Source organism: Leopardus geoffroyi, chromosome E3 (assembly GCF_018350155.1).
Source record: "Leopardus geoffroyi isolate Oge1 chromosome E3, O.geoffroyi_Oge1_pat1.0, whole genome shotgun sequence".
In the NCBI taxonomy this organism is placed as follows: domain Eukaryota; kingdom Metazoa; phylum Chordata; class Mammalia; order Carnivora; family Felidae; genus Leopardus; species Leopardus geoffroyi.
In genome coordinates, this window is record NC_059340.1 from 39,043,236 (window position 1) to 39,065,774 (window position 22,539).

Here is a 22,539-nt window from a genome sequence, read left to right on the forward strand (position 1 = left end):
GCCACCGGCTCCCACGTGGGGGCGCCTCCGCCCGCCGCCACAGCTGCCCGAAGCCGCCGCCGCCATCTTAGGAGCTGGCAGCCTTCCCGTGAGGCCCGGCGGCCGGCGCAGGCGCAGACGAGCCGGATTCCGACCGGGGCGCCTCTGAGTTGGCTGGAATGGTGCAACGCGGGTGGGAGCCCACCGGCTCGGACCTTTTAGGGCCGACTGAGCACTCCGCGCGCACATACCCGGGCTCCGGAGACCAGGATTGCCCTCTGCCCTGCAGTCCTGGGCTAACGCTGCCCTCGGCTGGGCTTGGGGCTCGGGCTTTTCCGCGTCGAGCCGGGCAAGCGTGGGTGACTACCCGGCCGGCGGGCAGCAGCTTCCTGCCGGGCGACACGGCCTGCAGCCAGTCCGTCTCTTCACAAAGGTTGTTGTTGAGAACTGTCGCCGTGCCAATGGGCAGGGGTCGGTCGCACTCAAGGGACCGGAGGCTCTGTATCACAAGATAGAACTCAAGTTCTATTCCTAGGGAACCCGTGCCGAGCAAAATCTTACAGTAATTTTAAGTCAGGTATTTATTCTTTGCCTTCAAGTAAAAATGGTCCACATAGCCAAAGGATGAAATAAGAAGGATGTGCTTAAAGCCAAAGGCTAAAATGATTCACCCTAAAAGAATTTAATTTATGTCCAAATGAATAAACGTTATGACAGATTAAAAGTCTAAATAAAAGTAACACTATCTTAGAAAAAAGTTAAAAGCATATTCTTTTAACATTTTGAAAAGCAAAAGGTATCTAAAGTTTTAAAGGTAGTTGGTATAAATAGATCAAGAGTAGTAGAACAATGCAATGTAAAACAACAAGGAATAATCCGTTGTCGACATAATATGCGTAGTGTCTGGTAGAATCTTGACTTATGTAAAGCAACCTTATTTATATTTCCTTTTTTTTAATGTTTATTTATTTTTGAGACAAAGCGTGAGCAGGGGAGAGGCAGAGAGAAAGAGAGACACAGAATCTGCAGGAGGCTCCAGGCTCTGAGCTGACAGCACAGAGCCTGAGGCCGGGCTCAAACTCACAAGCCACGAGATCATGAGATCACGACCTGTGCCAAAGTTGGATGCTTAACCCAGGCGCCCCTAAAAACACTCTCTAAACACAAATGAGAAAGTAACTATTTTCCTAAGGCTTACTATTTGCCAAACACTGTGCTAAGCTTCTAACACAGGATCTCTTTTATTCTCGGGACAAGGATACCACCTATTGCTACAAGGGTTATGCAAGGTAGTTGTCCTCTGAACAAAAACATTCCACCCGCCAATTGGTCCCTAATTGGTTTAATGACTTAAGCTCGGCCCCTTCTCTCCTGGCTCAGTGATTTGGGTAGTGTGGTTATCTGTCTCCTCTAGTTCTGTTTCACCAGGAGCGGTTATCTGTCTGAGAATCCAGTCTGTTCTGCTCCCTTGGGCTGCAAGGCCTCTTCGGGTGTACTGTTTTCTCTTGCCTCCGCATGGCTCTTTTCACCCCCTGGCCATGGATCAAGCGGAGAGATTTCTAGAGGCACTACCCTTGAGGAGAGCCAGCTACTCCTGTAGATTAGCCACATTCCAAGCTGCCAAGCACAGGCAGTACTCCAGGGAGTACATGAAGGGAAACCCTCAATTCCTGCTTCCTCTGCTCCAGAACTCTTTTCCAGCCTTGGAGATAGGAGGTAATCAGGCTTCTCTGGGCCAGAGTGAGCAGCAAAGTACCATCTACATGGGCTGGCTCTGCCCTCCCCGAGCCCTGGCTTCATCACTCTGCTAATTTTGGAAGTAATACATACTTATTGTTCTATGAATCTCCAAGGTCAAGGTCTCTCCAGAAATCAAGGCATTTAAATTTTCACCTCTCCCCTCTGGTCCCCAGACTGTCATCTGGCCCAGAGAGGAACAAAGTTGGGTATTACTCTCTTACACCAATCCTGAGTGATACTACCTACGTAGGGCCTTATTCGCTACTCAAATGGACTAGGGTTGCGGAGGGGGATAGCAGAGGCCGGCGATCAGGTTTCCCCAGCAATACACACACATTCAGGTTATAAACAGTATTACTATTGCAACTAACAACTTTGTACAGAAACATGCACACACTGCAGATTATTCCTTTTCTTTATTATTGTTTTTGTTTAGAGAGAGAGAGAGAGAATGAGCCAGAGAGAGGGGCAGAGAGAGAGAGAGAGAGAGAGAGTGAATCCCAAGCCCACTCTATGCTCAGTGCAGAACTCGACATGTGGCTCCATCCCGTGACCCTAGGATCATGACCAGAGCCAAAATCAAGAATCAAATGCTCAACTAACCGAGCCACCCAGGTACCCCATTTTATTTCTTTAGGAAAAATTCCTAGAACATTGGTTAAAATTATTTAAGTTTATGTATTTATTTTGAGAGAGACAGAGACAGTGCAAGTGGGGAAGGGCAGAGAGAAAGAAGGAGACAGAGAATCCCAAGCAGGCTTCACATTCACAGTGGGGCTTGAACCCACAAAACTGTTGAGATTGTGACCTGAGCTGAAACCAAGAGTCAGATGCTTAACTGATTGAGCCACCCAGGCACCCCAAACTTATTTTTAATTGGCCACATTTCAATTTGGAAACAAACTCCTGCCAGAACAGTTTTACTGGTTTATTCTGACACCAAGCCTGAGAACACTCCTGTCCCACACAGCATCACCAACATGGGGTATTATCATTCCTTACCTCTCTGCATCTAAATGGTAAGATCTCATTTTAATGTGTATTTCTTAGTAAGTGTGATCACTTTCTCCTATTTTTATTAACCATTTATATCTCTTTATCTGATTTTCACTAATGTGTCCAACATGTGGTTTTGGTTTTGGTTTAACAGGGGGATGGGCGATCTTCTGACATAAAACATTTGTTTGAGAAGTATGCGTGCCATGCCCATGGTACATTCTCAGAAGCACAAACCGAAGGAGATATGGTGACAAGTAGGTTTCCCTCTCTCTGACTCTGAGTGCCAGGGTCTCGTTCTCCATTTATATCATCGGTGTACCCTAAGACTGGGATTACAGCTCGGATTCACAAAGACTGAGGCCGAAGCCAAATGCTGGTCCCCCTGTTCATGGTTAAGGGTCACTGGAGTACTCCTATCCCCACTCCAGACACCAATTCCTCTATAGTATTCCTGGGAAGCTATGTTGCGAATCAGAACGTTCTTGGTAAACAGGGTATACAAGGAACGGAAACAGAGTCTTAAGGGAGATCTTGTCTAGTGTAGGAATGTTTGCCCCACACGTTCAACGTTCCTTTGTCTGAGCAATGCCAGAGGGTGCCAGACTCTTGCTGACTCTTCTTCCACTTGGTTCCACTCTGACTAGACCCCTCTGTAAATACATCCCTTTTCAGACCCTTAAATCAGAACTTGATTAACTTTCCAGGCTTTGCTTGAAGTTACTTCTTTTTTTTTATACAGAAATGTGATTCGTTTCCATTTTCTCAGTGTAATTCTCAAAGTTCAGCCTTAATTCTCCTTCTTCCAAGCTCCTGGGAAACACATCACTACAGGAAGCTCTGTGTGGACTACAACAACGTATCTAATTGCTAAAGAACCAATGTATCATCATCTTATTTAAAAACCTTTTCACGGGGCGCCTGGGTGGCTCAGTCGGTTGAGCGTCCGACTTTGGCTCAGGTCACGATCTCACGGTTTGTGAGTTCGAGCCCCGCATCGGGCTCTGGGCTGATGGCTCAGAGCCTGGAGCCTGCTTCCAATTCTGTGTCTCCCTCTCTCTCTGCCCCTCCCCCGTTCATGCTCTGTCTCTCTCTGTCCCAAAAATAAATAAACGTTAAAAAATAAATAAATAAATAAATAAATAAATAAATAATAAAAACAAAACCTTTTCAGGGGCGCCTGTGTGGCTCAGTTGGTTAAGCGTCCTACTCTTGATTTCAGTTCAGGTCATGATCTCGTGGTTTCATGAGTTTGGGCCCCATGTTGTGCTCTGTGCTGGCAGCACAGAGCCCGCTTGGGATTCTCTCTCTCCCTGCCCCTCGCCACTTGCGCGGTCTCTGTCTCTCTCAAAATAAATACATAAACTTAAAAAAAAAACCTTTTCAATTATGAAGCTCATACTTTCTGAGCACTTCTATTATGCTCAGGTGTTGTATGACATAATATCTCATTTAATCATTCTAATAACGACATGAGGTAGTTATGCTCATTGTTCCTATTTTGCAGCTATGGAAACTGAGGCCTCGAGAGGTTAAATAAGGAATCCAAGATGTTAGAGCTGTTAAGGTGTTGGGAGCAATTTCAACCCACACCGCCCAACTCCAGACTCCTGCCTTAACTGCCGCGCTAATTTTGGAAGAAATGCACACCCACTGGAATAAGAAAAATATAGAAGAGCATAAAGAGGAAAAAATTACCCTTGGCTCACCAACCCAAGATGAACACTCAAAATGTGCACGTGTCCTTATTGCTGTCTTCGGTATATTTTTAATAATGACATTGTCTTACATATAGTTTTGTATCCTGTTTTTATTTTATTTTTTATTTTTATTTTATTTTATTTTATTTTTATTTTTTTTTAATTTTTTTTTTTCAGCGTTTATTTATTTTTGGGACAGAGAGAAACAGAGCATGAACGGGGGAGGGGCAGAGAGAGAGAGGGAGACACAGAATCGGAAACAGGCTCCAGACTCTGAGCCATCAGCCCAGAGCCCGACGCGGGGCTCGAACCCACGGACCGCGAGATCGTGACCTGGCTGAAGTCGGACGCTTAACCGACTGCGCCACCCAGGCGCCCCAATTTTTATTTTATTTTTGGGAGAGAGAGAGCACGAGTGGGAAAGGGGCAGAGAGAGAGGGAGACACAGAATCTGAAGCAGGCTCCAGGCTCTGCACTATTGGCACAAAGCCTGACGCAGGACTCGAACTCACAGACGGTGAGATCATGACCTGAGCTGAAATTGGACGCTTAACCGCCTGAGCCACCCAGGCGCCCCTTTATCCCTATTTTCAAAAAAATGTTTATTTATTGGGACACCTGGGTGGCTCAGTTGGTTGAGCATTTTGACTTCGGCTCAGGTCATAATCTCATGGTTCGTGAGTTTAAGCCCCACATTGGTCTTGCTGCCATCAGCTCAGAGTCTGCTTCGGATCCTCTGTCCCCGTCTCTCTGCCCCTACCCTGCTTGTGCTCTACCAAAAAAAAAAAAAAAATGTTTTTATGTTTATTTATTTATTGGGGGGTGGGAGGCTCACGAGCGAGGGAGGGGCAGAGAGAGAAAGGGAGAGAGAGAATCCCAAGCAGGCCCTGCACTGTCAGTGCAGAGCCAAACACGGGGCTCAATCCATGAACCGTGACATCATGACCTGAGCTGAAATCAAGAGTCCGACACTTAACCCAGTGAGCCACAGAGCTGCCCCGCAAGCTTTCAAGCTCCCTTCTTGATCTACTTGCATAGTTCTGGTAGTTAGAAGGTCTAGGGAAGATTTTGTTTCCTCTCCCATTTCAGAGGTAGCCCCCTCTCTCTGGTTATTCATTGAATTAATACCACAATTTCACTTCTGGTCATTGGAAACTGTGCTTATATCTTTGTAATGAGACCAAAGTTCAAAGGAAAGGGCCTCTTATTCTTGGTGAAAGGGCCGGAAATCAAAATCAAGAGAATGTGAGCCCCGAATGAGATATCCCTGATATAAGAATAGCGTTAAATAAAAGCCCAAAGGAAGAGGGGGAAAGACGACTGCTCGAGCGCTACCATGATTCTATGATGAATGTGCTTTGAGTCCAGACCTCCGCGTACCAGGCTGTCAGCGGTTCTTGCACATCTCTGCCTTGACTCCGTCTGGCGAGTAGCTGAGTTTGTCCTTCTCATTCTTCCACCTCTGCTTTCGCAACCTTTCTCCTTCCTCCCGGGACCCCCAGATACCTCTTTTGTAACCCATTCCCAGAAGACCTAGCTCTTTGCTGTCCACCGATGTCATTTGTGGCGGACGCTCTTAGTTATCTATTCGACATCTGTTCTACTGCTTTCTCTTTCTTTTCCAACGGAGCCATGATTTCGTGAGGGTCAAAGGCCAGGGGAAGGTGGGTCCTGCCACCAGTGCTAGGCGGTGAACCACGGTTGATCAAAATCAATTACGGTAGCTGTAGTCTTTTTGCTCTTGAGAATGTTTGCTCTGGTTTAGGATGGGTAGGTACCTGGTACGCTGCACATCTGCATGTATTCTGTGGATTCCATTGTCACCTCCGCCAACATGCTAAGAATGGCAGAGGAGAAACATGGAAGCATTGGGACCTTGGTGTCACTGAGAAACTGGATTAACCAACCTTCACCTGCCCTACTTTTGAACATAGTTTTCTTGGGTTTTCTGTTACTTGCAACTGAAACCATACTAGCTGATATTCCTCCCATTCCCACTACTTATTTTGTCAATTCCAATGACACTGTTCCGGTAACCATGCAACCATTTCTTGAGGAACCCTTTAGCTACACGCACATGCTTGGCACCAGAATAAGAAAGCATGCTGAGACTTATCCAGAATTTTCTATTACTTATTATCTCAATTGTTTTTTCACCTTTGTATGTCGACACCTTTGTAAACCGACAACTTACTTGAAACCACTCTCTGAGGAGAAGCATCCGGAGCTCTTTGAAGCTGAGAAAAGCAAAGTTGTATATTAACCAAGGTAACCCAAGCAATTAGTGGCAAAGCGTGGGAAGGAGCTCAATTTTAAATTCCAAATCCCTACACCACGGCACCCAGTCCGTCAAGTGTAAACTATGTGGCGATGGGGCCGGACGAATGTGAGGTATTAGGAGGCATACGTGTCTCACGAAGCAAGCCTATTGCTCTATTCCCGCTTGAGGTTCGCTGTGGCTGAGCTTCATCTGGCTCAGCTGGGCTGCAGCCACAGGTCATGAGAATACATCGCACGCGAGACTAGTTACCGGCCGAAGCTGATCTGAACTTTGTCCACGCAGAAGACACCCCTTTTCACTCCACCGCCCCACAGTCCGCCCCAGATACAGCGGACTTGATTGCGCAGGCCGAGACTAGGACGTGCACTCCTGGCCACTCCCTCACCTCACCCCGTCCGGACCGACGTTTCGGATCCACAGGGGACGCTGCCGCTCGAACCCACATTTCAGGGCCGACAGTCTTTCGGGTTCTGGAGTCTCCCGGTCTTGCTTTCTTTATTCCCTGAAACGTTACGTCGCTCTGGGATCACCCTATCTCTTCACACCCTGCCTATTCACTTACCTGCCTGCAGGTAAGCGGGCAGGAGCTCACCCCGGAGACTCAGGAAGCGGATCCGGAAATACTTGCTTCGAGAGAGGGATGAAAAACCACATTTCCCAGCACGCTCCGTGAGAGAGCTGTCCTCCCTTAGTGGGCTCGATTGGTCAACACACGAGAAGGACTGCCCCTTCGGAGGCAGCGATGGCCAATCACAGGGCAGAGTTTCGAAAACGCAAGGGGGCGTGCCGTTTCCGGAGGCTTTCCCGGCAGCTCCCACGTAAAGGAGCGTGGGAATCTAGCAGTGCTTCGGGCTCTAGGTCTGGAGAGTCAGTGGGGCGTCGACCTCTGCTCCTTCTCTCCGGGTACGGGAGATTTTCTAGGATCGTTAGTCTCTCAGCGGTAGGTGGCACCTGGCCGGCCCGGGATCGGCCCCTCCGAGGCTGAGCCACGAAGAGCGGTCGGCTCAGGTTTTAAAGGGGTTGGAAAAGCGAGGGAGCCCTGGGAGTGCAGGCAATTGGCCCCTCTGGGGTTTATTCTCTCTCCTCCCAGATCTGTCCCGATGTCAGTGTGCCGACTTGAGGAAGGCATTCCCCTCCCCCACCCCCACCCCGAGATGGAGTCCACGCTCCCGACAACCGGGGCCCAGGTAAGACTAGGTCCCTTCTCGGGTCGATACTTTCCAGCCTCTACCTCTCCTTCTTTGGAAGAGGGTTAGGAACGCCCCTTTCTGTGGGAGGGATCCTCATCCCCCAGAAGCCCTTTGACCAAGCTGTCTTTGTTCCTAGACCAGGCGCTTGGGAGAAATGGCTCCTCAAAATCTTTCTTTTTGACGTTTATTTTATTTTATTTATTTTTTTTATTTTTGGGACAGAGAGAGACAGAGCATGAACGGGGGAGGGGCAGAGAGAGAGGGAGACACAGAATCGGAAACAGGCTCCAGGCTCTGAGCCATCAGCCCAGAGCCCGACGCGGGGCTCGAACTCCCGGACCGCGAGATCGTGACCTGGCTGAAGTCGGACGCTTAACCGACTGCGCCACCCAGGCGCCCCTCCTCAAAATCTTTCTGAACCACCAACTGGGAGCAGGGCCCATTGGTGAAGGCTAGGAGTATCTCAAAGTGTCTTTCTGGAATGTTGCTCCAACTGAAGATTTATAGGGTCACCCCACACCTTTTGAATAAATACAAAAACAAGCAAACACAACAAACAAAACCCCAGGTGATTCTTAATCACATCGAGGCTCTATTGGTTTATAACACTGGTAAACTGAACGAAGGAGGACAAGGCCTGGATGTGATTCTAAAGAGAGCTTAGCAGTGAGTGTCATGTGGAAGAAGGAGAGAGACTAGCAAGGAGTAGAAGTCTCTTCTAGAACTTCTCACAGTTCACCGTCTTGGTCCTTATACCACTGCCTCAAAAATTATGTCTATTTTCACTCCTTTGCGATTTACACCACTCTTCCCCTCCTCCCCGCCCCCCCCCCCCCCCTTAGAACCCATTTATACATCATCCTCAGCACTCAGGAACCTTTGACACCAAGCCCGTTTCTTCCTTGGTCTGATGTTTCTAGCTCTTCCCCACCTACACTGAGTGAGGGGGTGGCCTTGGGGCCTTTTGTCCTGAGATGGGCTCTAATGTTGTTTCAGGGACCGATGCTGTTTGAGGATCTGGCTGTGTTTTTTTCTCAAGAGGAGTGTGTGTGTCTGCACTCTGTACAGAGGTCCCTCAGCAGAGACACTACACAGGAGTGTTTCGAGGAGATGGCCTTGATGGGTAAGGCAGTTATTTTTCCTGCATTTTGGAACTTTGGTCAGTTCTAGGAGCAGGATTTCATGTCTCGTTGACATGTTGGTATGGGGCAGTGGGACCTATCTGGGTGATCTATGTGGATATGATAAGAACTTGCATGACAGAACTTTGCGGTTTTCGAAGGATGAGATGATTTCTTAAGACAAAAAATCCAATCTAATACAGTGACTATGGTTTTGCATGAAACCTGGCAGTACCTACTAATCTTCCCAAATATTTGTTATAGTCAGTTTACAGTTTTACTTGCAAAACCTCATGAGTGTAGGTTACTATCATTTGTTAAAGATTCAAAATTAATTTACTCTTTTTTTTTTAACGTTTATTTATTTTTGAGACAGAGAGAGACAGAGCATGAACGGGGGAGGGTCAGAGAGAGAGGGAGACACAGAATCCGAAACAGGCTCCAGGCTCCGAGCGGTCAGCACAGAGCCCGATGCGGGGCTCGAACCCACAGACAGCGAGATCATGACCTGAGCCGAAGTCGGCCGCCCAACCGACTGAGCCACCCAGGCGCCCCAAAATTAATTTACTCTTAAAGGGGTGCTATGCCTTTTTCACCTAAGGGGAACTGTATGCAGAAATGTTCCCATGCCGGAGTGGTGTTTGTCTCTGACTAGGATTGACTCTTAGAACTATATCATATCAGAGTTACAGGTATTCTAACATTATTTCTATTTTTACCATCTGTGTCATTTCTAGATCTGTTTCTGTTAATTGATTGTGCTCCTACTTATGGGTCATAGTTTTCTGCTTCTTTACCTGTCTAATAATTTTTGATTGGATGCTGGACATTGTCAGTTTCATGTTGTTAGATGTTGGCTTTTGTTGTACTTTTTTTTTTTTTTTCAACGTTTATTTATTTTTGGGACAGAGAGAGACAGAGCATGAACGGGGGAGGGGCAGAGAGAGAGGGAGACACAGAATCGGAAACAGGCTCCAGGCTCTGAGCCATCAGCCCAGAGCCCGACGCGGGGCTCGAACTCACGGACCGCGAGATCGTGACCTGGCTGAAGTCGGACGCTTAACCGACTGCGCCACCCAGGCGCCCCGTACTTTTTAAAATATTTTTGGACTTTGCATTTAAGTTATTTGGGATCAGTGTGATCCTTTCAGGGCTTGCTTTTTGCTTTGTTGGGGTGTATTCAGAGCAGCCTTCAGTCTAGGGCTGATCTGACCTGCTGCTCAGGCAGTCTTTCTGAGGATACTGCCCGATGCCTTGTGTGTTCCACTTTGGCTGGTGGGGAACATGAACTATTGAACTATTGTGTGAACTCTGAAGCTTGTTCTATCCCTTTTTGATGATTCTTTTTCCAGTCTGGGGTAGTTTTCTCACATGCACTTAAAGACTAATACTCAGCCAAAGTCTTAAGGGGACCCTATCTAGATGCCCAGAGCTCTGCCTGGGCACCTGTCTCGTCCCCAGTATTTTGCTGTCAAATCCTAGCCATCTTGGCATCCCTGAATTTGGTCTCCTCGAGTCAGTAAAACCATTGGGTATCATTTGAATTCCTACACTGCACTGCAACCCAGAAACCCTTTCTGGGCAGGGCACTGGGACAATCATAGGGCTGTTTCTCCAGAAGGACAGACTCTTTTTGTATTGACATGTTGGCTTTATAAATTAAGAATATTTGGACAGATGTTAAAAAGGAATGCTTTTTGGCAGGCCCAAGGTTTGTTAGCCATCCTAGGAGCGACACTGGTTCTTATTTGGCTGCGGCATGCATGGCAGCTCTACAGTGATCTTTCCTTGGGGAGAGGTAAAGAATTTTTGAAGAACTCTCCTAGTGACAATAAAACTATTTGTAATAAGCACAGTGTTTCTCTGCTAGGTAGAAAAATCCTTACTTGCTCTCTCTTTTTCTCTCTTCAATATGAACCCCAGTCTCTCTTCCAGTTGTGGTTGCTCAGCTGTCACTTGAGATCGCATAAATGATGAAAAGTTCTGGAGACTCAGGAGACTAACTGGAAACCCCCTGTAGGCAGTGTGTACCAAGAGTGCCCTTAGTTCCTATCCCACTGGACCCTGACTTAGTTATAGCTCTTTTCTCCTTCCACCCCTCACAGGCTCACCTACCACCAGATCCTTGGGGAAGCCAGTAGAGCCTGCTGGCCTGATTTTGTACAGTGTATCAGTGTCTGGGCTCTAGGATAAGCCGTCTACAGTTTCTCGGTCCTCTGTGTAACTAGCTTCTTTCCCAGTACCACCTGAGGGTGCTGTCTATGTTCTGCTTTCTTTTGTTTTTATCTGCAGGAGGGAAAGGCAAGACTGAGATTACTCAGCAGTTAAATCTAGACTCTATGGGAGTTGAGGAACTGGCCCCAGAAAACTCCTCCATTGCTGTGCCCCTTGTCTATTACCCAGAAAAATCTTCTGAGACTGGAGGTAGAGACCCTGAAAGGAAAGTATCAGGTGGAACTCCTGCTTGCAAGAAAAGGTTCATAAGCCTATTAGTTACCATCGAAAACCATACCCCATTAATAGACCCACCTCAATGTCTAGAAACTACAGCACTTTCTGAAATTCTTGAATTTTCTGGGGAAGAAGCCAAAAATTTGTATAAGTGTCCTGAATGTGACCAAAGCTTCAGTGATAATTCATACCTTGTTTTGCATCAGAGAACTCATTCAGGAGAGAAGAAGTATAAACGTGGTGACTGTGGGAAGCTTTTCAATCACAGAGCTAACCTGAGGACACACAGGAGAAGCCACGCTGGCGAGATGCCTTATAAGTGTGCCGAGAGCGGCAGCAGCTTCCGCCAGCACTCACATCTGTCTCGGCACATGAATAGCCACATAAAGGAGACGCCCCACACACGCGGCATCTGTGGGAGAGGTTCTTTGTGGCCCCCAGGGTTGGCACAGCATCAGAAAACCCACGCTGCCAAAAAAGCCTATGAATGTACCGACTGTTGTAAAGCTTTCGGTCAGAAGACAAATCTTGCTTTGCGTGAGGAAACGCACACGTCAGCCACCCAGTACCCGTGCACTCAGTGGGTGAAGTGCTTTGGACAGCCCTCACACTCTGTCCTCCCCGAGCAGGGCCACGAGGGCGACTGTGAGGACGACGCCGAACACTGCGGTGACTGCAGAGAAAATTTGCTTTTGTTCTCAAAATTCAAACCCTTAAAATGTCCCGAGTGCGCAGTGACCTTCCTCCGTGTCTCTGAGCTTATTTCCCATCAGAGCGTTCACAGAGGGGAAAAGCCCCATGAATGTAAAACATGTACAAAGAGCTTTATTTTGGACTCAGAGCTCGCATGCCACCAGAAGAGCCACACAGGAGAGGAGCCTTTTAAACGTACCACGTGTGGGAAAAAGTTTCAGGTTGAATAGACATCTTGTTATTCATCAGCAAACCCATAAGAAAACCACCATGTAAATATAGCCAGTTTGCATTCCTACTCTCTTTTTCCGTATCTGTCTTGAAAACCAGGGAGGAGTTGTCCTTTATATGCCAGACGTGTGACACACATTCCGTGCCCTGCACCCCAACCTTGCTTTGGGCACTGCGATTTCTACTTTGTAACCGAGGAAGCATAATCATTGTCACAGCCAGTGAATGAAGCCAGGATTCAGTAACTCACTCACTGTTCAGATACCATTTGGATGAGCCAGATAATGATACAGAACTTTTTTTTAATTCAGTTTTCATTAAACTGAAAGTTTTGCTGGAGTTGTTTTAATTTTGTTACATGGTTTGTAAGTTAACTTCTGGAAGGAGAAGAATTTTGTTTTATTTTTTGCCAGTTCTGCAGATCTCATATCTAGGAAAGTAATGCATCTCTGTGTTACGCTTTTTTTGACTATAACTATCTGAATGTAACATTTGTCCTGAGAGCTGATATTTCACTTGCTAGTTTCTGAAGTGGTTTGGAAGCATGTATTTCTGGTGTGGAAAGTTCCCAAATAGGTGGACAGGTTGGTGTTATGATGCCGATTAGTATCTTTGGAGTTCCCATTCTGAGATCTGATGCCACTGGCCTTTCTGACTCATTTGCAAGGAATTTTGACAGTCTGACTGTAGCCCTTTCTGGTGCCTGGACTTGAGTGAAAGTTACTTGCTTCTCTCTGAAAGGATTTACCTCTAAGTCTCTACCAAAGCACATTACCTGCCTTTCTATGAGTAATAGTAACTGGTGTTTAGTGAACCTGGTATATTATCTAATTTAATCTTCAGGATAAATCTGACAGAGAAAGGGCTATCCTTGTTTCATAAATGAGGAAACTGAAGCCCACAGAGGGTGAAGTCAAAGTCAGTGCGTTGCCCAAGACGAAAATAGCAATGTACTGAAGCCGGCATTTAACCTTGGGTCCCTCTGACGGTAAAGGTTGTGCATTCTTCAATATTGTTGTGTGTTGGCTTTGTGTTGGGGCCGCAAGCCACCAGGGAGGCCGAGCTGGGTGGATGAGAGCGGTCATCATGGAGGCTACCCCGTGCACATGCATCCTAGAACCCCTCCACTGCCCTGTGCTTTATCCCAAGCCTGACTTACATGTATGGTTATAAAGCAAAAGAAAGATTCCCCTAGACTTCCAGTTCAAATTCCCATCCCTGTGATCAGATCAGAGACTGCAGACTCTACAGAGTATAGTCCTTATGGTTTTAGTTGGGTTTTGGTTTAAAAAACAAAATGTCCAATTCATCTCCAAAGAAAAATACTTACAGAAAACGCTTAGGAGTTTCACCAAACTACCTGACACCACGTAAGTCTTTAGATACTGCCGTTACATATAAATATTGGAGCAAGATACTCTTAAATGGTTGGTCATTCATGTTAAAGAATCAGGGAATCTTGTAAAGATACATTCATACACGATTTCTCTTTAAAGAAAAACTGTGTACCTATCAGCAAAGCTGTTTTTATTTTTTTTTTTTTTTTAATTTTTTTTTTTCAACGTTTATTTATTTTTGGGACAGAGAGAGACAGAGCATGAACGGGGGAGGGGCAGAGAGAGAGGGAGACACAGAATCGGAAACAGGCTCCAGGCTCTGAGCCATCAGCCCAGAGCCCGACGCGGGGCTCGAACTCACGGACCGCGAGATCGTGACCTGGCTGAAGTCGGACGCTTAACCGACTGCGCCACCCAGGCGCCCCAGCAAAGCTGTTTTTAAATGGACTTTCGATCAGGATGTGAGAATGGTCTTACTCTACTTAAACAGTACAGAAGTATGGCATTGACTAAAATGGGGTTGTCACGGGGAAACCGCGTGAGCAATACTACGCCTCTTTAGGCAAGTAGTACTTGGAAGATGTGGTTTTCCTACAGGACAGCAGGTTGAGAACTGAATATACAAAATGATGGAGGCTGCTGCTCTAAGCTCTTAACACTGTGCAGAGGCAAGAAACTATTCCTGGGGAGTAAGGGAAATGGAGACCCCAACCCAGCTCACTCCTAACTCCCTTTTTGTTGGTCTTGTTTCTTGTTTGCAGCTCCACAGTTGAGACCCTGTGATCTGAATGTCAGGGTCACGTTTGACTCTCTGTTTTGGATGTCTCCACTCAATACGAGACACCAGTCTGCTGGGGCTTTCGGATCTTAAATTAAAAAGTGAAGTTATCTGCAGGGTTTTCTTCAGCAAGTCTCTGGGGAGCTTAGAATTGTGTAGAAAGATGGTCTCTAGTTGGATTTCTTCTCAGCCAACTTTGGGACGTACTTTGCTAAACACCAGAAAGTAATATCTGCCAGCTCCCCTGCTTCTGCCTTTGGTGGGAGCATTATCACGTATTAGGGGCTCTCCTGTTTCAGCCGAATGAACCGGGTTGCAGGGTGGGGAATGAAACTGGAAAAGAAGCCCCTGCTTGTAGAGTTGCTGCAGAAAGAAGTAGGGAAGGCTATCTTAGAAGGCACTTGTGCAGAATGGGGCTGACATAAGACATGGAAGCTGTCATCCTTTCCTTTGCTCCTAAGACAGTATGGGGGAGGGTGAGCCTTTATGCTGTAAGTGCCGTTCTGCACCTCACTGTGGGAAGTCACCTTTCCAGATGAGGCTTCCTTCACAATTAAATTCTGGTTTTACATGTTTGTTTATTCTCTAGATATTGTAAGATTATGTCAAGCCTCCATAATTGATAAGAAAAATAGCATTTTTATAAAGACATTAACATACACAGAAGTGTAATTAAAATGCCTTTGTGGTGTAGTAACCATTGCTAACGACCAGTATGTAGGAAAAAAAAAATGAAAAACCAGTGTGAGTGTCAGTTACTGTGAAAGAGGCATATTTTCAATTGTTGCCTTATTGTGCATTTGCACGTAAACACACTTGCTGGATGTAATTCAAGCTGCTCTGAGCCCAAAGAGTTGGAAGAAAGGGTGAGTTCACCAATGAAATCCATGCTGTTTTCATGATGATGGCTTTTTTACCCTTCTGTTTACAGTGTCAACTGATGGAGATAGATTTCGCAGTTTGTCATTAAGTCAGAGATATTAGCCAACTATGTTAGTATTGACAAATACTGGATAAAATGATATATGCAGGAGTTTATCGTTAGGAGTGGTTGGTTCGCTACCTTTTGCAGCATGGATGTTGACCTACTATGCAGGGTGAGAACTGTGTACGAAGAAATTGACTTTTGAACAAATTTGATTTCTGTTGATGGGTAAAAAAAATGTGTATCAAACATGTCTTTAATGTGATTGCCTGAATATCATGGCGCATTAACAGCCATCATTGCTACAGACACCATTATTCCAGTAGAATTCAGATGTCCAGTTTATATTTTATAACTAAAGAAATGGTGGAATTTAGTTGTTAATTCCAAAGGAGTTGGACTCAAAATAGTTCTGTTTAGAGCTTCGTTACAGTAGTTAATACACTATTCACATCTCCCCATTTAACACAGAAAATGACTAACCCAGAATAAAGGGAGTTACAACTAAAAACAAGTTACATTTCACAGTAAATGGTGTTTTGAGTCTTTGACTTCTGAGATTCCATGTAATTACGTGGCATTGTTCTGATGACTGCAGCGTGTTATACGGTCTAATACCCCAGATTTTGCTTAATCTGCCAGTACTGCACATGTGTACAAAGTAGATTATACTTTATCTAAATAGTCTATTTTGAATTGTTCATTAAACTTGTTGTCTTTATAGGATTTCAGTAGTAAAGTGTTTTTGCTTTGGCCATCTGTTTGAAAAGTAAAAGTAACTAAACGGTCTTATTTGAAGTATGCCTACTCATCTGTTTTCGTTTTGTAGACTGAGAGAACTAATATCAGGATGATCACTACCCATCTTTTCACCGCCCATCTGACTACAGGTTTTTTGTCTTTTAGTTTTCAACATCCCTCCTTGCATTAACACTCTCGGGGGCGGGGGTGGGGGGGTGGGAGGATGGAGGTAGTATAACATATACGTACATTTGTATAACCCTGAGAAAATGCTGCAATCTCTAGTTCCTCTGAATACCTCAGAAGTATGTTTGTTGTGTGCACTTGTACTGTCTAATGTTTTGATTTTACAGATGTTGGTATATTCTCATCACTCTTAGCTCCAGAATGCACGCTGTCACTAGGCTGTGATTGTCTATCTGACACGCGATTTGGCATCTAATAAATGCTATTCTTGATGATGCAATGAAGTGAAACTTTTTCCTTTACACTGCAGTGGTTTTACATGGCAGCGAATTTTGAAAGCTGGCGGGATTGTGGTTTGGAGTGTCAACGAGTGACTTCGAGCCACGTAATAATGGAGATAAAAATCGCAAAGAAAAATTCCAGCGCGAACCGTGGGACCGCCCTGGACTTCGATGTCCCCTCCCGCCGCGGCGGTCCGGAGTCCGGCACCTCCGACCGCGCAACCAGGGGAGTGCCCTCGTGCTGCCCGCCCAGCGCCGGGGGTACGAGCCGCCCTCGCGCGGTTCGGCTCCCAGGGCCTCTGCGCGTTGAAGGAGCGCAGGCCGGCGGGAATGCCAGCGAGATGAGACGCGCTAGAGCGGCCCGCCGGGCTGAGAACAGGAAGTCGCGAGCTCACTTCCGGTGGCCTCTTCGGGTGGCGCGGCTGCGCGCTCCCGGGGCGGCCGTGGCGCGAATTGTGGCGGTTATCCGGTGGCTGTCCTGGCGGGGCCCCTGACCCACCCCCGTCACTCGCCGCGGGGTGGTCTTCGCAGAAATTGGGCCGCGGCCCGGGAGAGTTTGCTACGGGTCCCTCAGGTCTTGCCCTCCGCGCCACGGCTGTGACTGGGACCGAACGATTCTCTGCCCCGCGACTCTAGGCGCCGACCGCCCCGAGGGCAGGAGGAGCCCATGCTACCTCCCCGGCCCGGGCCCTGCTTTGACAGTGCGAAACCGCGGGCACGCCTTGCTCGCGGGCCTTTGGCTTGTAGAAAGGGACGCTTTGTGCTTCTCTCTAGACCCGGCGCCAGTCTCCGTCTGCTTTCTGCGTGTCCCGCAGCCGAATTCTAACGTGCTTCTTTAGACTATCCTGGGCTCACCTGACTACAGGGTCCCCCCGCCGCCAAGCGAGCTTCGCCACTCCTATGACTGCGAAGACGTCGCTTTATGTGTAGCCCAGATTTCTTCTCTCCCTGCGCTCCAGATCCCTGTATTCAAGTGTCTGTGAGACATCTTCCTTTGGATGTCTCCGACACATCAAAGCACATGCCTTACCCTGAACTCAGGCTTTTTAGTCCTTGATCTGTTTGCCTCCAGTATGTGGCGCCACACACACACAATTGCTCACGCTACCAACACACTCCCTTTCTCCACTCGCGCATTCCATCATCAAGTTCTGGGGATTCTACCTCAGAATTGCCTCTCAGACCTGACTGATTCTCTGTGTTTCCACTGGCTCCACCTTTAACTACTGGCTGAGGTCGACGGAAATAGCCCTCTGATCTCTCACATCACTGGGTCTCTGCCAGCACAGCCAACACCTCCGATCACGTCACCATCCAACTTGACATCTAGATCCACTGGCTTCTCATCGTCCTTAGGATAACATCCAAAATAGTCAATGCAACCTTCCTAACCATTACTGCCCTGCCAACTCCAGCCACTTTCTTTATTCTCTCTCTCTCTCCTCTCTCCTCTCTCTCTCTCTCTCTCTCTCTCTCTCTCCAACTGCACTTTCAGTTCAAATACACCAAGCTCTTTACTTCTTAAGAATTGTTAACACACTTTTTCTTTTAGCAGTAACCACCCCCCCCCATCCCTACCTACCATTACCAAATTGAATAGTAATTATAAAACGGATGTTTTAATGTCTGTGGGGGCAGGGACCAGACACATGGCAAGTGCTTATAATTGTGCATAAAGAAGGACACATCTGTGGCTTTGTTACTTTTACACTGTTGATAACAGCTACAAGACTGACTGGAAGAAAGGGAAGAGGCAGTGGTGTTGTCAGTTCAAGTAGGCAGGAGGTTTAACAGTGGCCGAGAAAAGCTGTAAGGAATTTAGCAAAAAGCTTGACTAAGCTAGTTCTCAGGATAAAATGTTAAAGATGTTCTATTGCCTGGCAAGAATAATTCAGCAAAGATGCACAACTGCTACAAGCCACATTTGAAGGAAGTGAGGTAAATGTGGTTTGAGTTTCAAATAGAATTGTGTTCTGCACAAACAGAGAGGGAAACACGAAAGAGGTGGGTCTGTGTCCTACTGCCTTGAACCTTTCGGGACTAAAGCCTTAGTGATTAAAATAGCTCAGATCACAGGCACAGAGGGATCCGGCCGATAACATTTCATTTCCTGTACCGTTCCCATCCTGGAAGAGCCCCTGAGTTGGGGAGGAGTAAGCACCCAAGTTGGCAGGCAGAATGGTCCTACACTTGCAGGCTAGACTGCCCAGGAAATTACCAGAAGGGGAACTGCTGTCACCCTGACAACCCTGGAACAAAAAGGAACTTGGCCAGCAGTTCCACATTCCTCTTAGAAGTTAAGTTTCACTTGACTGAACTGGCTCATGAGCCCATCCCTGGACCAACCACTGTGGCCGGGAGGATGGAGCACACTGGCCAGGCCTGGTTCTCATGCACTCTCCTGGAGCTGTGGTTGGGGTCAGCCCCACCCGTATCCCATGTCCAAAGTGGGAGAGAAGAGGTGACTCCAAAGGATACCAGGATACTGTAGGAAGAAGAGAGGCTGGGGGCTGGGGTCAAAAATAACAGGCAAGTCAGAGTAGACAGACAGGCAATTGGAGTAGTGATGAAAACGGCCAACACTAACCAAAGACTCGTTCTGTGCCTGGTCCTCCGGTGCCAAGCACTTTTCCTAGATTATTTCACCATTGTTATGTACATTTTCCGCATGTAGAAAACAGGGCCGGATTGTAGGGTGTGTTATGAAGTAGGAGAAGACAGGAAGGAATTCTCAGTCTTGTGGAAGGCTGGAAGGTGTGCTGTTAAAGCCCAGCTACCTATGATTGGTGCAAAATTCAGAAAAAGATTCTCAATCTCCTCGAAGGGCCAGAGAATAATCATGAAGTCTACCTTAAAGTACACTTCAACGTGTGTAACGGTTAAGGGAGATGTTTGAGGTATCTAAGGAATCACTACCATCAAATGACAGCAGGAGAAAGCTGGGAGAACCTGACCTTCCTCTCTCAGGTAGAGCCTTCCCCAGTCACTTCCCATCACGTGGTTCCTGCTCAGTTGTTTTTGTGTGTGTGTGTGTGTTTTTTTTCCTTAGTAGTTATAGTTGCAGTTTTACATTTGTTGGTGCAATTACTTGATTCATGTCCGTTTCCACCAATACACTGGGCTTTCTAAGACCGCAGATGGTCTGGGTTCACAACAGTACTTCCAGCACAGCGTGATGCCTGGCGTGTAGAAGGCATTCAATAAGCATTTGTCACAAGAGTGAATGACCCTCCAAGACAGTCCTTTAGTTTGAGGCTAACGGTCGGTCCCACGCAAGCACGCGCGTTATGCCTCCCGTCGTGCGCTGGAGGCGGAGCCGTCTGGAACTACATTTTCCAGAGGGCTCCGCGGCGGCCGGCCCCGGGAACGGAAGACGTACGTCCTGTCGGGGTGCCCCCCCCCCCCCCCCCATTCTCGCCCACTTATGCCGAGGTTGCCAGTGGCAGCTGGGTCCGGCTGGGAAGTGTCGACCGGGGTCGCTAGGCGAAAGGAGCCTGCCCGGGCGTCCTAGGGGGCGCTGGGGAAACACCCCTTACGCCAGGCAAATCCCTGGCCCCGCAGAGAAGACACCGCTCCCGGTTCCCCGCTCCGTCTTCTGCGCCACCGCGGGCGAAGGGCCCTGGGTGCAGTGGTGAGGACGGAGGGACGGGGCGGGGCTCGGCGTGACCTGCTTTGTGGGTGCAGATTAGGACAGGGGGGTGCAGTGGTGTGAGAGAGCAGGGCCTGGAGTAGGCAGGGGTCCTGGAAATGAGGAAGAGGGGGTGGCCTCCAGACAGATTCGGAGGCAAAAGTCACGATTTCGTGGGGTGAGAGCAGAGAGGCAGAGAGGACTTGGAAGTTTCTGGGTTGGGAGACTGGGTGGCCAGCAGCTTTGTGGAGAGATGTCTTGCCTCCTCTCGAATCTACAGTTTTTCTAAACTTTCTAGGGAAATAGGTTAATCACAAGTGTGACAGCGCAGCTGTGGTAAACGCTTCAGAGAAGAGGTGTGTCAAGCTACGAGCGGGATTTCACCAGGCCAGGAAGCTGAGGAAGGACACTTCTGAGAGCTCAACAGTGACGTGGGAGTTTAGTGGTTGGAAACCTCTGGAAAGGGCATAGGGCGGTGGGCTGCTGTCTCTAATGGAGAACCTCAGGCAGGCCTCTGATATGTCAGCTGACTCCCTGTGTAGCAAGCTTTTCCTGCTCCAGAGAAACACAGCCAGAAACTGGAGAACCCAGATGCCTGACCACACCCTGCAGAGAGACAAGGTGTGACGTTTCCAGGTCCAGTCCCACCTGGTATGAGACTGTCCCTGGAGCCATGAGATGGCTGCAAACTTGAGTGCCCTGGACCTCCCCATCCCCTAGAACTAGAAAGCCTCCTGATAAAAGATGCCACGTGGGGGTGGGAATCTCACCTGCAGACCCATGATCTTGGTCCCCAAACACTGTTGTCACTGTTGGTCCTGAAACTCTGCCACGAGGAGGTGGCTGGGCCAGGGAGGCTCCTGGTCACCGTTGGGGATTGTGCCATCAGTGGCTAAGGCCAGAGATGCCTCCCAAGGAGCGGATCCTTAAGCTACTGGAGTGCTCGTAACCGTCCTGTCCAAGAGACCCACGTTAGGTTCAGCATGAGCACCCAGAGGGTGACAAGAGGAGGTAATCCTGATGGAGGATTTGCAGAGAGAGCCTAGGAAGCCAGGATGCTGGCTGGGAAGGGCCAGAAGCCTAGAGAGTCTCTCGTGTGATGGCTGATAAGCTCCTCTCCTTGGTGGGGGCGGGGGGTACCCTGAACAGATGTTACCCCTCTGCTTCCTCTTCCCCCCAGAGGTCCTGTCCAAGGCTTCCAACAAGAATCTGCAACATTGAGTTCTGGGGGGGGGGGGGGGGGGTGGTCACCTTTACTTTGCCAGAACCACACTTTCCAGGTATAGAAGGACAGCTCGGAGGAGAACTGAAAACTAGACAGCATTTTGTCTAAGCACCTGATTTTCTCACAAGGAAACTGAGGTGTGGGCCTGTTAGAGCTCAGTAACTGGCTAGCTGAACACTGGAAACGGAACCAGTGTCTTCAGGCTCTTGGCTCAGTGCCTTTTCCATGGTCCCGAGCCGTCTCCTGGTCAAGTTGTGCTGCAGCAGCGTTGCTAGCTGTGTGATCAGCTAACTCCTCGTGAAAAAGGAACTTGTGTGTCTCTCAGAAAGGTATTTGTAGGGGCGCCTGGGTGGCGCAGTCGGTTAAGCGTCCGACTTCAGCCAGGTCACGATCTCGCGGTCCGTGAGTTCGAGCCCCGCGTCGGGCTCTGGGCGGATGGCTCGGAGCCTGGAGCCTGTTTCCGATTCTGTGTCTCCCTCTCTCTCTGCGCCTCCCCCATTCATGCTCTGTCTCTCTCTGTCCCAAAAATAAATAAACGTTGAAAAAAAAAAAAATTAAAAAAAAAAAAAAAAAAAAGAAAGGTATTTGTAAACACACTAAAAACCAATGGAACTGTATCTACTTTAAAAGGATGTCGCAACGTGGTGAATGCCCTAAAAACCACTGAGCTGTATATACTTTAAAAGGATGAATTTTATAGTATTTGAATTGTATCGCAATGTAAAAAATAACCTTCGTAGTAAAAAAGTTGAAATATGTATTTTAAAGCTGTAATATATGTTTAAATGTAGTACAGAAAATGACATATCAGAGACATGAAAATGATTTATGTGACCAGCTTATTTATGTGCAGACCTGATGGCAAAGCTGCTTTTGTCTTTTCTGTGCAAAATAGTAGAATGTCTTGTAAGATGAACTGTTAAAACTCTTAGCATTTGCAATAATCTGTGTGAGTTAGAATTTGCTCAACACTGTAAATCAAAGTGAAAATCAAATAAGCTGGATGTTAATATAAGAATGCAGTTCCCAACAAGATAAATAAACCATAGAAAGATG

At 47.5% G+C, this 22,539-nt stretch overlaps 1 protein-coding gene and 1 long non-coding RNA gene across 6 annotated transcripts; both read left to right on the forward strand.

Annotated features, from left to right (window-relative positions):
- Positions 1-82: 82 nt before the first annotated feature.
- Positions 83-4,507, forward strand: LOC123588917. The gene is made up of 2 exons (XR_006708067.1): positions 83-556; positions 4,223-4,507. It is a non-coding gene; the product is annotated as an uncharacterized LOC123588917 (long non-coding RNA).
- Positions 4,508-7,300: 2,793 nt separating this feature from the next.
- Positions 7,301-22,539, forward strand: ZNF597 (zinc finger protein 597). Of its 5 annotated transcripts, none has more exons than XM_045460306.1 (4): positions 7,301-7,599; positions 7,787-7,883; positions 8,883-9,009; positions 11,665-11,774. In XM_045460306.1, exons 1-4 carry the CDS (start codon positions 7,439-7,441, stop codon positions 11,691-11,693), a joined length of 414 nt encoding a protein of 137 aa, XP_045316262.1. In that variant the 5' UTR covers positions 7,301-7,438; the 3' UTR covers positions 11,694-11,774. The 5 variants fall into 5 exon arrangements, 4 of the variants coding, with proteins under 4 accessions (XP_045316262.1, XP_045316259.1, XP_045316260.1 ...); XM_045460303.1 differs by having other exon boundaries at positions 7,323-7,599; positions 11,300-12,719; XM_045460304.1 differs by having other exon boundaries at positions 7,483-7,636; positions 11,300-12,719.